Source organism: Leptinotarsa decemlineata, unplaced genomic scaffold (genome assembly GCF_025532065.1).
Source record: "Leptinotarsa decemlineata unplaced genomic scaffold, Ldec_3_MD MMD2_tig00026328_RagTag_RagTag, whole genome shotgun sequence".
In the NCBI taxonomy this organism is placed as follows: Eukaryota; Metazoa; Arthropoda; class Insecta; order Coleoptera; family Chrysomelidae; genus Leptinotarsa; species Leptinotarsa decemlineata.
The window spans coordinates 13,978,858-13,996,034 of record NW_027412688.1 but is presented as its reverse complement, the minus strand read 5'-3'; the positions used below and the strand labels follow the sequence as shown (position 1 = coordinate 13,996,034).

General features: G+C 35.0%; 2 protein-coding genes across 2 annotated transcripts in view; one reads left to right on the top strand and one right to left on the bottom strand.

Annotated features, from left to right (window-relative positions):
• LOC111509334 (G-protein coupled receptor moody) overlaps nt 1-1,699 on the bottom strand; it is a 54,910-nt gene extending 53,211 nt beyond the window's left edge. Inside the window, exons 1-2 of the mRNA XM_074181919.1 lie at nt 1,553-1,699; nt 1,224-1,387 (exon numbers count right to left, since the gene is read on the bottom strand). The gene's annotated coding sequence lies outside the window, so the exon portion shown is untranslated. The remainder of the gene's footprint in view (nt 1-1,223; nt 1,388-1,552) is intronic.
• The window catches only part of LOC111509333 (cilia- and flagella-associated protein 44), a 253,118-nt gene continuing 236,799 nt past the window's right edge, over nt 859-17,177 (top strand). Inside the window, 4 exon segments of the mRNA XM_074181923.1 lie at nt 859-1,156; nt 4,787-4,949; nt 5,007-5,152; nt 9,473-9,636. Coding sequence (XP_074038024.1) covers nt 918-1,156; nt 4,787-4,949; nt 5,007-5,152; nt 9,473-9,636 — 712 coding nt within the window. The 5' untranslated portion in view covers nt 859-917.

Sequence of the window (17,177 nt, the reverse complement as noted above, 5' to 3'; positions counted from 1 at the left end):
TTGTTGATTCGAATCAGTCTGTTCAGTTCTTCTTCTGACACGGGTCTGATGACGTCCTCGTCATCGAATAGCAGTGTATCCCAAACAAACTCCATTAGTCTCAAATAGTCATAAGCTCTATCTACAGGTAATTCAGTGTGATGTACCACAGCATCACCTGCAGACAACGTCCGGAAACAACTCCACAAATACTCCGGGGTGGGACTCTGAATAATAAATGACTATCACACGGTCAAGTTTAGGTGAAAACACCTTACTCTTGCCTCTCATGTGAACCTACGACTTTGTATGTATGTGTGGCAGATATTCGACGGAAGAACAATAACTAATCTAGCTATTGCCGCGCAGAAAGTAGAAGTAAAACAATCAGGCACCTGTACAACGTCTTCCATTTGAAAGATTCGTCGCAAGTAACTTTTCATATAAGAAAAGTGGAAATCAATTTCATTTGGTCGAGACGACCACCGATAGACCGGTTTCGGAGTACTAGCTCCTTGTCAGTACCGGGAGGGTCATTGAAAATTATATTATAATGTGAATAAAAATGGGCGTCTACTATAATATGCATTCTTCCTGATTGTATTTCGTGTTCTACATATTCATTGTCATTTCAAAAACTACACCTCACGATTTGATCTCCACAAACTTGTGTTAATACCTACCTTTTTTTTCTTTTGATGAGTAACAAATACTTTTATACTTCTTGATCTCACGGTATTACGAATACTGAAAAAAATGTTTCATCACAATGATAGAAACTCATATATGATGAACTCGTTTATATTATTTCTTTGTATACAAAGGTGTACACTACCTGGAGGGAAGGTTTCAACGTTTCCATAGAAACCAAAGTGCAGTATTGATTCAGTAGTAGAGCAAAAAATAATATTTGAAAATAAACGTCAAACAATCATAACATGTCTCAAACTGATGACGATGTACAGAATATTCCTCTTGATACAGAGGAAGGCGTCAAAAAATCTAAAAGGAAATCAGAAAATGTTGAACAAGGTGAAGATTTGGATGAAGAGGTTCAGAAGGAAGAGGAAACAGAGATTGAGGAAGAAGAACCTGAATTTTACGATTCAAATGATTATATTTCCGGACCAAGAATAAGCAAAGTTGGAACTTTACCATTGGATATATTGAAATTCCAGTATCCTTTTGTAGATTTGTGAAATTGTGGTAACTGGGAACATTTTCGAAAAGTGTTGAATACTTACGTATTTTCATATTTGCCGCTTGTATGTGGTGAAATATTTCCATACTATACGCGCACATACAATTTTGTTAACCACTTGCTGAATCAGGGGCGGTTCGTGATGAAAGGATGCCCGAGCATTGTTGATAATAACATATCTTCATAGTTCAAGGCACCAACACATTTCTAGGTAAAAATTATTGGTATTAGAAGCTTGATTGTGCAATAGATCGACGTTACGGACACTCATTTCACATATATCGAATAATATAGCATCTATCATCTCACGTTGATACTTTTCGTTTTTTTTTTCGAATTTAGAAGTATCAAAAACAATTAAATTTCACTTACACTAATATTCCGCAAGCAAAAACAATATCCCAACAACCCATCTTCTGATCAAATATCTCCTATACCTCACTGAAGGACGTACACGAATAAAAATGTACAGCTCTATTACTTATTCAACGCTTTGTGAGAATTCATTGTTAAAAGAAGTGTAGTCATAGATGATGGCTGAATAATTAATCAAGAAAGCATCAAATGCCGACATCAATTGTCTATTATCTATTGTTTTACTTGGGATCATACAGTGGCACACTGGCACACTATCATGAAAGAGGGAACAAAAAAACAGAATTCAAAATCACTTTGCCTCATTATCGTTTCATATTACAACTCAAGCAGATGTTTGAGAAATTTGGTTTTTGAATACTTAGTGAATGAATCTGAATCACGTCCATATCTGATTTATGATTCCTAATAGTGATCATTAATTCCGTTTTTCCAAATCGTTATTGTATCGAACATAAAAATATTTAGTTTGATAAAAGTGAAAGGATGAATGAATGGGTTATTTTGGTTTGTAACGTTTTCAAAAACATGATAGCCAATGTGTTTTGTTACTTATTGATTTCGATAACATGTAAAAGAGTAGAGACATTTTTGGACATACCTAATTTCAGGAGAAAACCGCAGTTACAAATATATCAAGTGAGACATATCATGTGATTAGGGAAAACAAAAAATTGAGCAAAGTTCTTCATAACGCATTCGTTCGAATTATTTCAAATGATAGTATATTATTCAACGAACAAGAAATATAGTTTCATTCGTGAGAATGAAGTTTCTAAATCATTCGAATGAGGAAATGCCATTTTTTTGTGAGGAGAAAAGTATAATTTTTCTATGCTACATTTCATATTAGTTGGTGTACTGTGGAGCAATGATGCTAAAAGACGTTCCAGTAGAAAATAATCTGAACGATTGAGGTGTGGAGACCTAGGTGACTATACCAGTGGTCCACCGCCAGATCATTGAACTGTGCTGTCGTCGTACAGTGCATAGATCATAGTCGTTTTTTTTTTTGAGGAAATCATTGGCAGAAGGTCATTCATGATGTAAAGTCGCGAGGAAATCCGTTGAAAGTGATGAGGATATAATAAAAATCCATAAAAAAATACTGAGAAAAATTTTGAGGTATTCAAATTGTTTCCAGTATGTCTTGTTCTTAATCCGGTTTCTTCGTAAACTGGATTCAAATTCCTACATCCATTTCTGGTGTAGGATACAATATACTGAACTTCTTTCAGATGATTGTCTGCTTTGAAACGTTCTTTTTTATAATTAACCTTTTGTGAATGTTTGAAAATGATCGTGCATACGGAATATTTTTGTTTGAAAAGAGTTTTTCATATCACCGCCTGGCATCCAGTGCATTACTAACAGCAAGCCTATACATGTGAACTGAATTTATGAACTCAGTATAATAATGTATTTGTTCCTTTCGATCATATTTTGATAATTTAAGTAAGTGACAACTGTCAAAATTGTTCTTTTAACAAAACAACATCTGCATCTGTCCTACTATTCGCATCTAATCTTTGAAAATATCAAAATAAAAAAAAATGTTAATCTAGATTTGCTAAGAAAGAAATGAGCATATCCGAAATCAGTTTACTTCAAGATAAAACAGTGTTATGAAAAATCAACAGAAATTTCCTTTCGATGTATAGAAGATAAGTACAGATAAATATCTAGGCATACCTACTGGAACTATCGTCAATTTCTTTCATTGATAGGTTCTTCGAAACTCTTTGGTTAAATAGCACTAGCCAACAAATAAGAAAAAAACTTGCGACTAATATTATAATGGCTATACATTAGAGTTTAAAGCATTCTGACTGCGAATGAAGATTTTGAGTTATAGTTTTTTATTTTATGCAAAAATGTCCACATATTATAGGGAAATATGAGATCAAAACAGGAAAAAAAGTTTATTTACAATACACATGAAAAACATTCAAATGTTGACTTCCGTTTATATGTTTCATCGTTTTCCCTTCCAACCAACAATAATCCCCCATTTTTGCTGCATCCCATCTGCCTTGGTAACGTTGCTTCTTTGTCAGTATGTCTTGGTGGAACCTTTCCCCTTGTTCGCCACTGACATCACACAAATTTTCGGCGAAAAAATTCAAATGTTATTGCAAGAATTGGATTTTGAGAGACATGCGACGTCCCATTCTGCAGTAGTTTTCGAGTAGTTCTTCTACAAGTGTTTTTCTACTTTCTTGTTCCCTGAAAACTCCGAAACAATTCTTTTGAAAGAACTCCACGCAGCTAATTCAACATTACTTAAGTTTTGATCAAAGTGTTGATCACTTAGTAGTTTTATGATTTGTGGCCCAACAAACATACCTGTCTTGAGCTTTGGATCAAATGCTTTTACAAAATTTTTCAACAACCCCAGTTTAATGTGTAATGGAGGTAACAAAACGTTTTTGGGATTAACAAGGGGTATATTCTCCACGTTAGCTTAACCTGGAATATATTTATCTCTTGGAGGCCATTCTTTTACTTATAAAGGATAATGGCTCTGGGTTGCCCTACTGTTCCAAAGGCAAAGAAAACAGCGAAACTTCGTAAATCCGCCCTGAAGACCTAGTAATAGTCCTATGACTTTTAGGTCACCACATATTTGCCACTTATACGTATTATAATTAATTGCATTTAGAATATGTGACATTCTTTCGTGTGTTTCTTTCATGACAACTGCATATGCAAGAGGAATAGAGGTTCTTTTGTTACCGTTATGGAGCTTTCAAACTTGTTTTAGACGCTGTGTTGCGAGATTTCAAACAATTTCCTCAATTTAGGGAAAAACCAAATTTGGAATGTCGTGTTAATTGAATTTTTGTGAAAAAAAATCATAACTCAAAAATCTTACGTGTTAGGAAATTTTTACTATTATTTTCGCATGGCTGTAAACTAATGTAGTTATGTACATTGAAACTTACGTTAATATTAAAAAACACCTTATGTACTCATCGATCGACACGTTCAATGGAACGTTATTATAAAATTGAATCGATTCCTGGAGTTTCTTCATTGAGGAATTGAAATATAATTTTCAAATAACTCCTATATCGTAAGTTTCGACTTCATGTCAGATTAATAAAAAGGTTTTACATTCTCTAATAGTTATATTCAGTGATATCGGTATTATTAAAAGCATTCTATCGAATTACTGTATGTTCATCGTATTTCATTTGGACCACACACAATTTTCTTTAACGATATCAGTTTTTCTTTCGGTTATAACTGCCGAAAGAACTTCAATTTGGTTGTTTTGGACCCTAATACCCTAGTGTTTGCTTCGGGAAATTTCATAAATTTCTTCGAAATCGATTCGAAAGAAATATGGTTCAGAAGATCTGCTCTGGGAGGAGGAATAGGACATATTAGGGTAAGATTTGCCACCAATATATTATAAAACATAACATTAGATATATTTTCATTCTAGAAAAATCCAAATCCCGATTATCCCCATTTTGCTGTTGGAGAATGTGGACATCGTGCTATCATCATCATTTATGAATGGCCTTCTCTCAACATAGTTTGTATACTGAGGGGAGGCGCAAAACATCTTTATTCAAATATAGACTACAGGTAAAATGATAATATATTATTCAACGAGCCAGAAATGTGTTTCTTACCCATGAAAATGAAGTTTGTCAATCACTTTTACGAGAAATCACCATTTCTCGGAAGTAGAATACAAGACTTTTTCTATGTCTTATAACAGAAATATTTCAAAACAAGATTTATTTGTGGAGGATATTCCAAATGGAAATAATATCATTAAATTTCATTATGAGACGCAATCTAAAAATTATTCTGAAATAATTTCATTTTTGGGATTTTATTCAATTCCAAATAGTTCGAAAATTGGTAAAAAACTAACTAATCACGTTATGATTTTTTTAGCATTTATTAACTCCCCCTACCCGTTGGATGATACGTGATGAGATTTAAGACTAACCCCCCTCCATAATCACACTCAAAATCACGTGTAACTTTCAGTAGGTATCTACAAAGAATTTTCAAATTTTTCCTTTCTTATACTCTGTAAATGAATTTTTTATGCAGATCACTTAGGGGGCGTCCATAAATTACGTGAGGTGTTTTAGGGGGGGAGGGGGTCGAGTCAAATCTCATCTAATCTTACGTTGGAGAGAGGGGGAGTCCCGGCGAATATCACGCAATTTTTTTTCTGATTGAAACAAAAAAAATGATACTATTTTGGTTCATTCAATCCAGATTGTACATGCTTAAGATTTAATCATAAGCGTAATCGTAATACGATTAAGATCATTCACTAATTCGTTCGAAAGAAAATAATTTCATTCATACTTCGACGTTATACATCTACTGACTGTCAAACCACCATATTTGTTTTATACCAAATAGCTCAATTTAATCTAAATTTACGGTACAGTGTAGCCCGTCCTTTGTTTTCGCGCCACTGTCAACCGAACGCGCGACTCGATGAACGAGAGCGTACGAGCTCATATGGACATGTTGGTTGCAATAGTCTCTCTTGAGACCGCGCAACGTTATCCATGGACTGAATTAGAGTAGATATTCATTTTTTAATCACAGTAGTTACGATTTAAGTATTCTATTGTTGAATTTTATTACACTTAAAATTAAACTCTTAGCAATATTGATTACTAGTCTTAACTAGTCGTAAATAAAAGCACGAAGCAAATTTTTTTCTTTTTACAATAACCATCCAACGTGTTTACGTAAGAAACCCACATTTTGAAAAATCTCACGTGAGATTGGGGCATGGGGGAGGGGGATGACTAAAATCTCACGACATCTCACCAGGGGGGGAGGGAGGGACAGAAAATGAAAAAAACACCTCAACTAATTTATGAACGCCCCTTTAGTTTAGACATTGTCTTTGCATGTAGTTAGCGCTGAAATAACGGAATATAACTGGCAAGCCGACCCTGGCGGTCGTCGTGGTGCGCAGCGACTTCGTTCGTTGCCTGGAAACGGGGAGTCAAAGTCACATTAAACGCCACTTTCCGGTTTAGAAATCGCGCGTTTCCCGAAAAAATAAATACAGTGATATCCTACTACACTCCTGTCCCCCCTTGTGATAAATGGACGGCACCTTAGTGGATTTTGAACCCAGAACTCTGGTTTACAAATTCCTTATTCTGCCAAGTACTACACAAATATTGGATTGCCATTTAACTATTTGAGTTTCAAACTAACTATTATTCATTAATATGTGTGATGAATTTTTGAAAAGTATCAATTTCTACTTTCCAAGTTCGAGTTCTTATTCTTGTTTTTCGTAAAAAACAAGAATAAGAATGAAAGTATTGAATTTTATTGTCATCAAAACTAAATGTTTGTACCAAATATCAGATCAATCTATATGAATTTTTCCCAAGGAAAAAACTCCAGTAATATTCATTACTACACCAAAGGTTCCAAACAGTACATCATAAGTATCAGATCAATCTGTCAACAGAAAGGGGTCAAAATTCTAGATTTCACCCAAACAAACAGGGCAGGCTGAATAAAACCGTTTAAAAATGGATGGTCAAGTAACTCCTGCCGCTTGTGTGTCTGTGAAATCTTTTTTGAGCGGTCCGAGTATCTGATGGCAATGTATTTCTGATCGCGTGATCATACTCTGCTCTATCGCCGAGAGTACGAGCTCCGGCTATTAAATAACGAGACTGGTTACGAAAAAGGGTTTTATTATAAAACTTATTTTACATTCGAATGCTACACTTCAATATAGTCCCCTCTCCTAGCCACACACCGTTCTATACGTTTTTTCATTAATCGAAGCAGTGCTGGAAGTCTTCTTTGGTGAGTGCCTTCAGGAGCTCTGCTGTTTTTTGATTTACCACTTCCATCGAGTCAAAGCAGGTCCTTTTCAAAACAGATTTTATCTTCGAAAACAAAAAAAACTCGCACGGTGCGAAATCTGGCGAGTAAGGCGCCTATTCGAGCACTGGATGCGTTTATCGGCCAAATACCGCTTCACAGATAGCGCGTTATGGACAAGTGCGTTGTTCTGGTGCAAAATCCACGAGTTGTTCCTTCACAACTCGGGCCGTTTCTTACGAAAATAGTAAGTCTGGTTGACAGTATGACTTTATGGAACCCATTCAGTCATCACGATACCGTTAATGTCGATAACGATTCAGGCGTCTTTCGATGCATCGATTGCCGCTTTGTTCCAACTTCGTATTGAAAAATCTACGTTTCGTCGCAATTAATAATGTTTTTCATAATGGTCAGGAGTCAGGTTTTTTGGCACCAACTTCGCACAAAATTTTGTCATGTAAAATGTTTCTAACCGTTTCTTTATCGACGCTTACAGCCTCGGCAATCATCCGGATGTTCATTCGACGATCTGCACGCACAATTTGGTTGATTTTGGTCACCGTTTTCGGAGTTGAAACAGCGATGAGCTACCTAGGCGCTGGTCATCTTCAGTGCTCTCTCGGTCCTCACTGAAGCGCTTACATCTCTCAAAAATACGAGCACGAGATAAAAAAATGTCCCCATAGACCTCTTGCAACAATTCATAGCACTCAATTGGAGTTTTTTTCAAATTAACGAGAACTTTGAGATTGATACGTTGCTCCTATTTTTCGTCACACATGATTTTCGACACGAGAAAAAAACACGTTCGTTTCAAACCGCTACTGCACAAATACTATAATAGTAACGGAAACGTAATTTGGTACGTGCATAGAGAAGATTTACAGATACCCAACTCACTACTCGTTTTTTCCCACCCCTCTAGGGAGTCTTCTAGACGCGCAGTCTCGTTATTTAATAGCCGGACCTCGTAATTTCATGAACGGAACCACTGTATTTTTGATTATATGTCTTTATAAACGCAGCATTGGGGTAGGATGACGATAGGGATGATACGATGAATAAGTTGGTCGGCTATTTATGACCACTTCAAATTCCACTTCAACTCATGCACACATTACCTAAATCGCTTTCCACAGAAAATTCATGTGGTCTCACTTTTCCCTTTTGTCTATTACTATTTTCAGTGGAATTGAAAACAAAAACTAAATCATCGGTAGATAATAATTAATACAAAATATACGAAAGCCAGTTCGAGAAAAACAATGACTTCAGTTTTTAATTCATACATTTTAGGTATTAGACAAAATCTAAAATAAATTTAAAATGTAGCTAACAATATTTCTTGTCGAACCTAAGACGTTTGGACTTATATTCTTACAAATGCTGACTGATTAGAAATCCAAGTGAAAATAAATGAATAGGATTTTAAAATCTCTAGGATTTCAATCAACGACTGAGTTAAATGAAAAACAATTTTTTGAAATATCATCTGCAGATATTTGGCTTGTTTCTCAAAAAAGTGTACTTATTTATATAAGTACATATACTTTTTCGTGTTTTTAAAACTTACATTTCATGTGTTGAAAAATGAGATTTTATTTGTACATGCTGCTGACTACAATGCCTTGAAAAAAAGTAATGGTGAAATAGATACCTATACTCAAAAAGTCACCAGTGACTTTTGAATGATCCTTCGAAAGCGAATTGGGTGGTATCCTCCATAAAAAAAATCGTATAACAGTCCTACGGCGGCTCGAAGTTTTCTGTAGAGGGCACTCATAAGAGTAAGGAACTTTTGACACGTTTCAGTATTCATTCCAACAGAGCTTAGTCTACTATTTGTACGAATGTAGACTCTAGAGCCGCTATACCAAACCGAAAAATGATGCATCACCATAGGAGTTTTTATCCCAACTCATCAGTTCCATAGTTGAACTTTCCTTGATAATGTGGAGATTGAGAAGAATACAGGAAAAAAAAACTTTTAAATATTGTACTTCGGAATAAAACTTTTGGTTTTGTTGAATCCAAAACTTTCGAATTTTCAAATTATTTTTCTATTTTTAGTCCTGATGGAGAGTTGCTGGTATCACAAAGCGGAGAACCCGATTATTTGATAACTGTTTGGAACTGGAAAGAACACAAAATATTATTGAGGAATAAGTCCTACGTTAACGATGTCTATCGTGTTAAATTCTCACCATATATACCAGGTCAAATCACAACATGCGGTAAGTTTGCCACAATAGCTAATAAATGGTTTATTTATTCTTACTTGCGGTACTGCTAGCACAGTAAAAATACTTAATAGTAATCATGTACCTACCCTAAACATTTTTCTTAGTCTCATTAGGGTTTCAAAAGAAGTAAGTTGAACAAAAATATTGATATTAGGTTTTCGAGAAAAATAAAAAAGCGACATCTGAAAAGCGTGTTTAACATTACTGATAAAGAATGTGATGAAAACCATTTTCTGAATTCGACACATGAGTTTACTGCAAATTAAAAAAAATCTTTCCACTGGCGACCTATTCCAAATGAATTGAGAACTGATGAAAATGAAAATGAAAACCAAACTTTCCAAAAAGAGGACTGTCCGTTCAAGGCTCAAGAAAAACTTTCAAATCCCAGAAGAGAACAAATAGTAAATACGCCCTTAGATGAAAAAGTTTGGAGGAAATATTTGGCTAACTCTAATAGAAAGTTTACTGTTTTTCGTTGAAATTTCTTTGTTTAAGATGATATAAAAATTCGACAGTGACCTAAAAGTTGGCAAAAGGAAAGCAAAGAGCAATTTTGAGGGTTTAGTTCAGATTGTACCAAACAATAAACATTTCCCTAATGAAGAATCATTAAACATGAAAAAATCAATGAACAGTTACAACACATTATTTTCAGACAGGAACAGGCAGGGACATTTAGATAGAATATTCAACAGCGTTTTCGCATCGGTAGTACCACCGCTTCGACTTTGTATGGATAACATCGTCCTATTCAAACCAATTCATTCGAATTGAATTATTAATTGAGCACCAAAATCTAAGCCTTCCTCTGGAATCACTCCGTCAATTGGTGAAAACCATAAGGGAATATGTTCGGTACTTTTTGAGTTTATCATATTCAAATAGACAGACCGAGGTGCCTGTGTTTTATATAGTTTCAAGACCAATATTTTTAAAATTATTTTTTTGGGAATGAAATTCAGCCTGCTGAAAAGTATTTTCGACTCAGTTCAGAAAAGATTATTATTAAAATTGTGAACGAATGTATTGATATGTGAAATGAATTCGACCATAAATGGAAATCTATATTTTTTTCAAGAACAAAACACAAGCACTATAGGAAAATCCTCAAGGAGGAACTCTAATATTGAACAATGGTGCTAATAAGGATGATACTTGTATGATCTCAAAGTCTACTTCTCTCTAAAATTTGTATGGAAAACTAAAAACTATTCAAAACATTGAATTTAAAAAGTATTCATGACTAATTACAGTAATGTTTTCAGTATATCAATTTATATTCACAAAAACATAAAATTTACAATAGAATTTGAAACCAACAATTCAATAAACTTCAAACGAAATACTGATGAGTCTCTTAGTCATGCTATGGTGAGCTATATTGTAATTAAAATGGTTATTCATATTTGTGTCTGCATGGGTTGGCTTGTGGTAAATTGAAAATCATGTTTGTTGTTGATTTTTGTAATCATGTGGTCTTTACAATACAAAGGTTGATTTTCTTTATAACATTTACAATATTTGTAATTCAATCCAGTGCTTTGTCCAAAACTTCTTTTGCCGAACCTTTGTGATTTACAAAGTACGTACCTACCTGTACGCTGCCTCCTTGTATAGTGTGTGATATCTCATTGAGTAGTTCCACAGAAGTAAGTAATGTGGTAGTTCTTCGTGATTGGACAACTAGTGCGGTATATGTTCGCTCTGCAAGAGTTGAGTTGGTCGGTGCTGTCGTGGAGTTGAATCTTCAGTTTCCTCGTTCACCATTTGAAAGAACTGCTTCAGGTGTAAGCAAAAAAAAAAACAGTTCTTGGCTGATACTAAAAACTTCTTAGTCAGCACTGACTAAGTTGGTCAATGATCGAGCTGACTGTTAACACGTCAAGTAGAGTACTTCGACCAAGCCACTGAAGATGACTGCCGCAGTTGCAGTTGAAACGTTTGGTGATAATAACCAAAGAAGACCATTGCAAAAGCTGGAAAACAATCAAAACATTGACGCCAGCCGTGAAAGCGTACATTCCTCTATTAGAACCCACTAGATAGACCGCAAAAGTTCCAAATCACAGTTTGTACCACAGTTCAGCAAATGATTCATTCCAAAATATCCACTATTGAGGATAACTTGGAGATATTCAATTACATATAACTGTAGAAACCAGTTAATGACAAGATATATCCAGTAGATATCCCTGACGTATCATTTCTCAAATATAAAAATACAGGATGTAACATGAGTACGTTAAAATATTCAAGTGACGTATTTCTGAGACAATTTTGAGAAAAAAAGTCTATATGAACTTGTGTCCGAAAATGCTTTGTTACGTAGATACGGGGTATTAAAATTGCATTTTTTTGTTCGCTTTTTGAAAATAACTTTTGCAAAAAATAAGTAATTTGCACGAAATTCGGTACTCGCGATTTTTTGACGTGGGAAATCATAATTTCGTGTTAATTATTTTCATGTAACATCTAGAGGGCGCTACATACGCTGTTATTATTCATTTCAAATGAAAATTTATTTCAAATTTTTGACAGTGAACTTTTGGTACTTTTCATGAAAAAAACCTAATTCCCACACCTTTTCCAAGTGAAAAAGGTACACCTACTCAACAACGCAGGAGGTAATCGTTTTCGAGAGATTTACAATTTTCTATATCAATGCATATAACTTAGCTCTAAGTAAAGTTGCTGAGAATATTACGAAAACTAAGTATGTGGTGGATCTCGTCAAAATAAACAATTTTTTCCTATAAAATGTTCAACGGAGAATGATTCGTTTTTGAAATACAGATTGTTGAAATTTTTCAAAACATGGTAGGTTTATGTCATGAGTTTTTTGCAATTTTATTTATTTTCATCAAACTTTATACGCAGTATACCCGTATAGACTTCTTCTAAACTGAGCATTATGGAACTGCTTATTCAATCTGAATTAAAAATTTTTATCAGGTTTAATTATTCAATTTGAAAGTGCCTCATTTCGGAGTTTGTAAAAAGACAATTCAAGGAAGTACTATGTTATTTTTTAGGAAAATACACATATAAAAATTGAACGAAACAACTATTACAACAACTGTTCGAAGTGACGACCCCCAACAGTAATAAAAGCTTCTGCTCTCCTCATCAAAGAATTCCGCACCCGTTGAAAAATTCCCGGAGTGTTTCTTATCGTTTCGGAGCAAGCTATGATGCGATCCCTCAACATTTCCTCGTTTACAATGGGGCTAGCATAAACTAGTGACGGAATTGAGGTCAGGTGACCTAGGGGGCCAATGCTCAGTGCCTTCTCTTCCTATCCATCGTTGGGGATATGCTACGTCTAAAAAATTTCTTGCGCTATCACACTAAAATAAGCAGGAGCTCCATCGTGCATAAACCAAGAGTGATTTCGGAGACCAATGGGAACATCTTCCATAAGTTGGGGAAGCTCGTGTTCCAAAAAATCTAGGTAGGCATCTCCATTCAAACGTAAGTGGAGAAAATAGGGCCCAATTAAATAATCCCTAATTATGCTTACCCATACATTAAAAGAGAATCTGTCTTGAAAATGAGTTTGAGTTATCGCATGTGGGTTATCTTCCGCCCAGATGTGGTTGTTATGAAAGTTCATGATAGCATTTCTTGAAAAATTAGCCTCATCTGTGAAGAGGATTTGCGATAAAATTTATGGATGTTGTTCGACTTCTCTTTGAAGCCATTGAACAAATTTGATACGTGGTTGGAAATCACGTAGCGTAAGTGCCTGGACACGCTGAATATGATAAAGATATAATTGCTGTTTCTTTAAAATTCTGTAAACTGTCATGTGACTCACATTTAAAGTTTGACTAATTTTTCTTGTACTTGTCTCTGAATGGTCACTAATTTCTTTGAGAATCGCCTCCTTCAATTCTACAGCTCTTGTAGTCCGCGGCCATCCTACTGCAGAATTTGTTTCAAAGTTTCCAGATTCGGAAAGTCGCCGGAAAAGATTCGCAAATGTCGCTGCACCAGGAGTCATGCGTTGGGGATACCTTTCCTGATCAGCCAAACCGTATGCAAAAACCATATCAGCCATTTCAGCATTCGTAAAGTCGTGCATGGTACCAAAAAATCACTTTATAAACTCCGAACTGTTAATTTGTCAATTAATAGTTAAAAATGTGACAGCAAACTTCTATTTTTATAAACAAACTTTCAAGCCTACTCGATTTAATTAACTTAATTTGCAAGCGGAGAGTGACAAAAATTATTGAAATCAAATTTGGCTATGAAGTAATATGTATCGATACAGAAAATTGTAAATATCTCGAAAACGATCACCTCCAGCGTTGTTGAGGAAGTGTACCTTTTTTACTTGGAAAAGGTGTGGGAATTAGGTTTTTTCATGAAAAGTACCAAAAGTTTACTTGGAAAAGGTATGGGAATTAGGTTTTTTCATGAAAAGTACCAAAAGTTTACTGTCGAAAAAGTTTGGGCAATTTGAAATAAATAATGACAGCGTACGCAGCGCCCTCAGATGTTACATGAAAATTAATACGAAATTATGATTTCCCACGTCAAAAAAACTCCGGTTACCAAATTTCTCGCAAATAACTTATTTTTTGCAAGAGTTATTTTCAAAAAGCGAACAAAAAAATTCAATTTCAACACCCCGTATCTCCGAAACATTTTCGGACACAAGTTCATATAGACTTTTTTTTTAATTGTCTCAGAAATGAATATTTTAACGTGTTCATGTTACACCCCGTATAACAGATTTTTGATCAACACGTGTTGTCAACCCTGAAATTCATGTACTGAAATACTTGATCTGATAAAGTAAGGGCTCATAATAGTGAAATGTAATAAATTCTGAAATAATTGACTCAAAATAATCAATTGATGCCAACGGTACTCAAAATTATACTCTTGTATGCATTTTTGAGCGGGTGAGTGTTCCGTCAGGTACTAGAAGAAACTGATGACAATTATTAAAGGAAATCTTCAATTAAGTCGTATTAACAGTTGCAAACGTGGGTTTTGTGAATTTTGAGAAAGTAGGTTTCCACAGCTGTTTGAGCTCCTGCCTCTTGGAGTCTCCTGGGCTTGTAACACCTGATATACACCTTTCCTGGATATGGAATTTCACATATGGCAAACAATTTGAGTTTTGACTTCACTAGTATTTAGCGAACAAAAAAACTATATTCGAAATTATACAAAAATGAAACAAAATTCCTCAATAAATTTTCACCAAACTATATTTGATCCATAATTAATTTAACAACAAAAATGTATAGATTCAAAATACTCCTTATAGATATTTGAATAAATTCTAGTGCTTACTAAGGCTCATCATCATATAACGTGTATTTTTCACAGCATATTTGAATCAAGCACACCACCCTATCTTCATAAGAAATTGAAGTACAGGACATACGTTCCTAATCTGAACATTCGCCGTCAAACACTGTTTACTATTCCTAGATTCACAAAAGAAATATATAGGCGTTCTGTCTCTTACAATGTCACAATTTGTATCAACAAGATTTTCAAACTAAACAATACATGAATATTACTGGAGTTTTTTCCCAACACCAAATCGTTATTTTTGAAACCTCGACACGTGTTTCGATCACCAAGTGATCATCTTCCAAGAGTTTTATCTTCCTCTTGAAGATGATCACTTGGTGATGGAAACACGTGTCGAGTTGTTAAAAATAACGATTTAGTGTTGGAAAAAAACTCCAGTAATATTCATTACTACACCAAAGGTTCCAAACAGTACATCATAAGTAAACAGTACATATTTGATGCCCAGTGAAGTCATGACTAGATAACAAATAATGTTCTTCCTCTCTCTCTCTCTCTCTCTATCTCTCCTTTTTTCCTCCTTCTGTTCTTTCCCTTTTATTTTTATCGCTCCTTGGAAAACATTTAAAAAGTTGACATCAAATTAGTCATTTGACTGTAGAATCCTTTTTCTTCATTTCTTCAGGCCGTGATGGAAGAACAGAAGCCGTATCTGCTGATATCTGAATCAATGTGCCCTTTTCTCACTGTTGTTCTCCATACCCGATATATGTGTGTAGAATTTTTTTTATTTTTTTATGTTAATCATATCTTCATTATAAGACACTTTTTCAACTGTGGAAAATAAAACTATTATTAGCATTATTATTATTCATTTCGAGAAAGCAACCAGGATGTTAAAGGTAACGCCGGAGTAAAACGAGTTGTACCGACGTTGTGGAAGATGGCTTTCGTCACATTTTTAAATTCTGCAATACTTCCATGAAGTACTCAAAAATTAACTACAAAACGTCATAGATCTAACGTCTCAAACTGCAAATTAGAGGAAAAACTGTTTCTTGGTCCGTTTAATGAAAGTTCATTTTTGGCCCATGAGAAATCGCTAATTGATTCAAATACTGTCTTTTTAATGACGTTAACTTTGTGTATAGTCTATAACAGAGACGTTAAAAATGTGTATCCAAATAAGGCAGAATTGTCATCCTTCCAATGATAGATGGCGCCAGCTGTATTGATTCATTCATTGATACAAAATATTGTATTCAATACGATAGTGTAAAAGGTGCGTATTCATCAAAAAAAGCGAGCACGAGCGAGCATTCGTGTATGTTTGCTCGTGTTCGCTCATGTTTGCTCGACATATTGATGTCTTGTCCACGCCAGAGCGAATATCTTCAAGTTCGTAGTTGTAGTTGATCCATCTACTTTGTGCGAGCAGTGCGTGCGCGGTAAATATGTCTGAAGGTGCGTTTTCACCAAAAAAGCGAGCACGAGCGAGCATGAGCGAGCATTCGTGTATGTTTGCTCGTGTTCGCTCATTAAGGTGCGTATTCACCAAAAAAAGCGAGCACGAGCGAGCATGAGCGATCATTCGTGTATTTTTGCTCGTGTTCGCTCATGTTCGCTCGTGTTTGCTCGACATATTGATGTCTCGTCCACACCAGAGCGAATATCTTCAAGTTCGTAGTCGTAGTTGATCCATCTACTTTGTGCGAGCAGTACGTGCGCGGTAAATATGTCTTAAGGTGCGTATTCACCAAAAAAGCGAGCACGAGCGAGCATTCGTGTATGTTTGCTCGTGTTCGCTCATTATTGATTATTGATGCAGAATGCTCGTTCACTCTTGTTTGCTCTTGTTCGCTTGTGCTCGCTTTTTTGGTGATTACGCACCTTTATTGATTATTGATGCAGAATGCTCGTTCACTCTTGTTCGCTCATGCTCGCTTTTTTGGTGAATACGCACTTTAAGGATAAAAACGAATATTTTTACCGTTATAAAACCAGTGGTAAAATCGATATCTATTCTTGAGTTATTATTGTTCAACCCAAAAATTTCTTATAATGATACACTTCAAGTGTCTTTAAATACATACTATTTTTTTCATTTGAATGGTGGAAGGAGCTAAAATCAACCAATTGAATTGTTTTACTGTTTATATTGTCTCATTGAAATAGAAATTTTACAGTAGGTATTGTATTGAAAAAAACATCAGTTATTATACGAATTTCCGAGATCCTGTTTGAAAAAACCA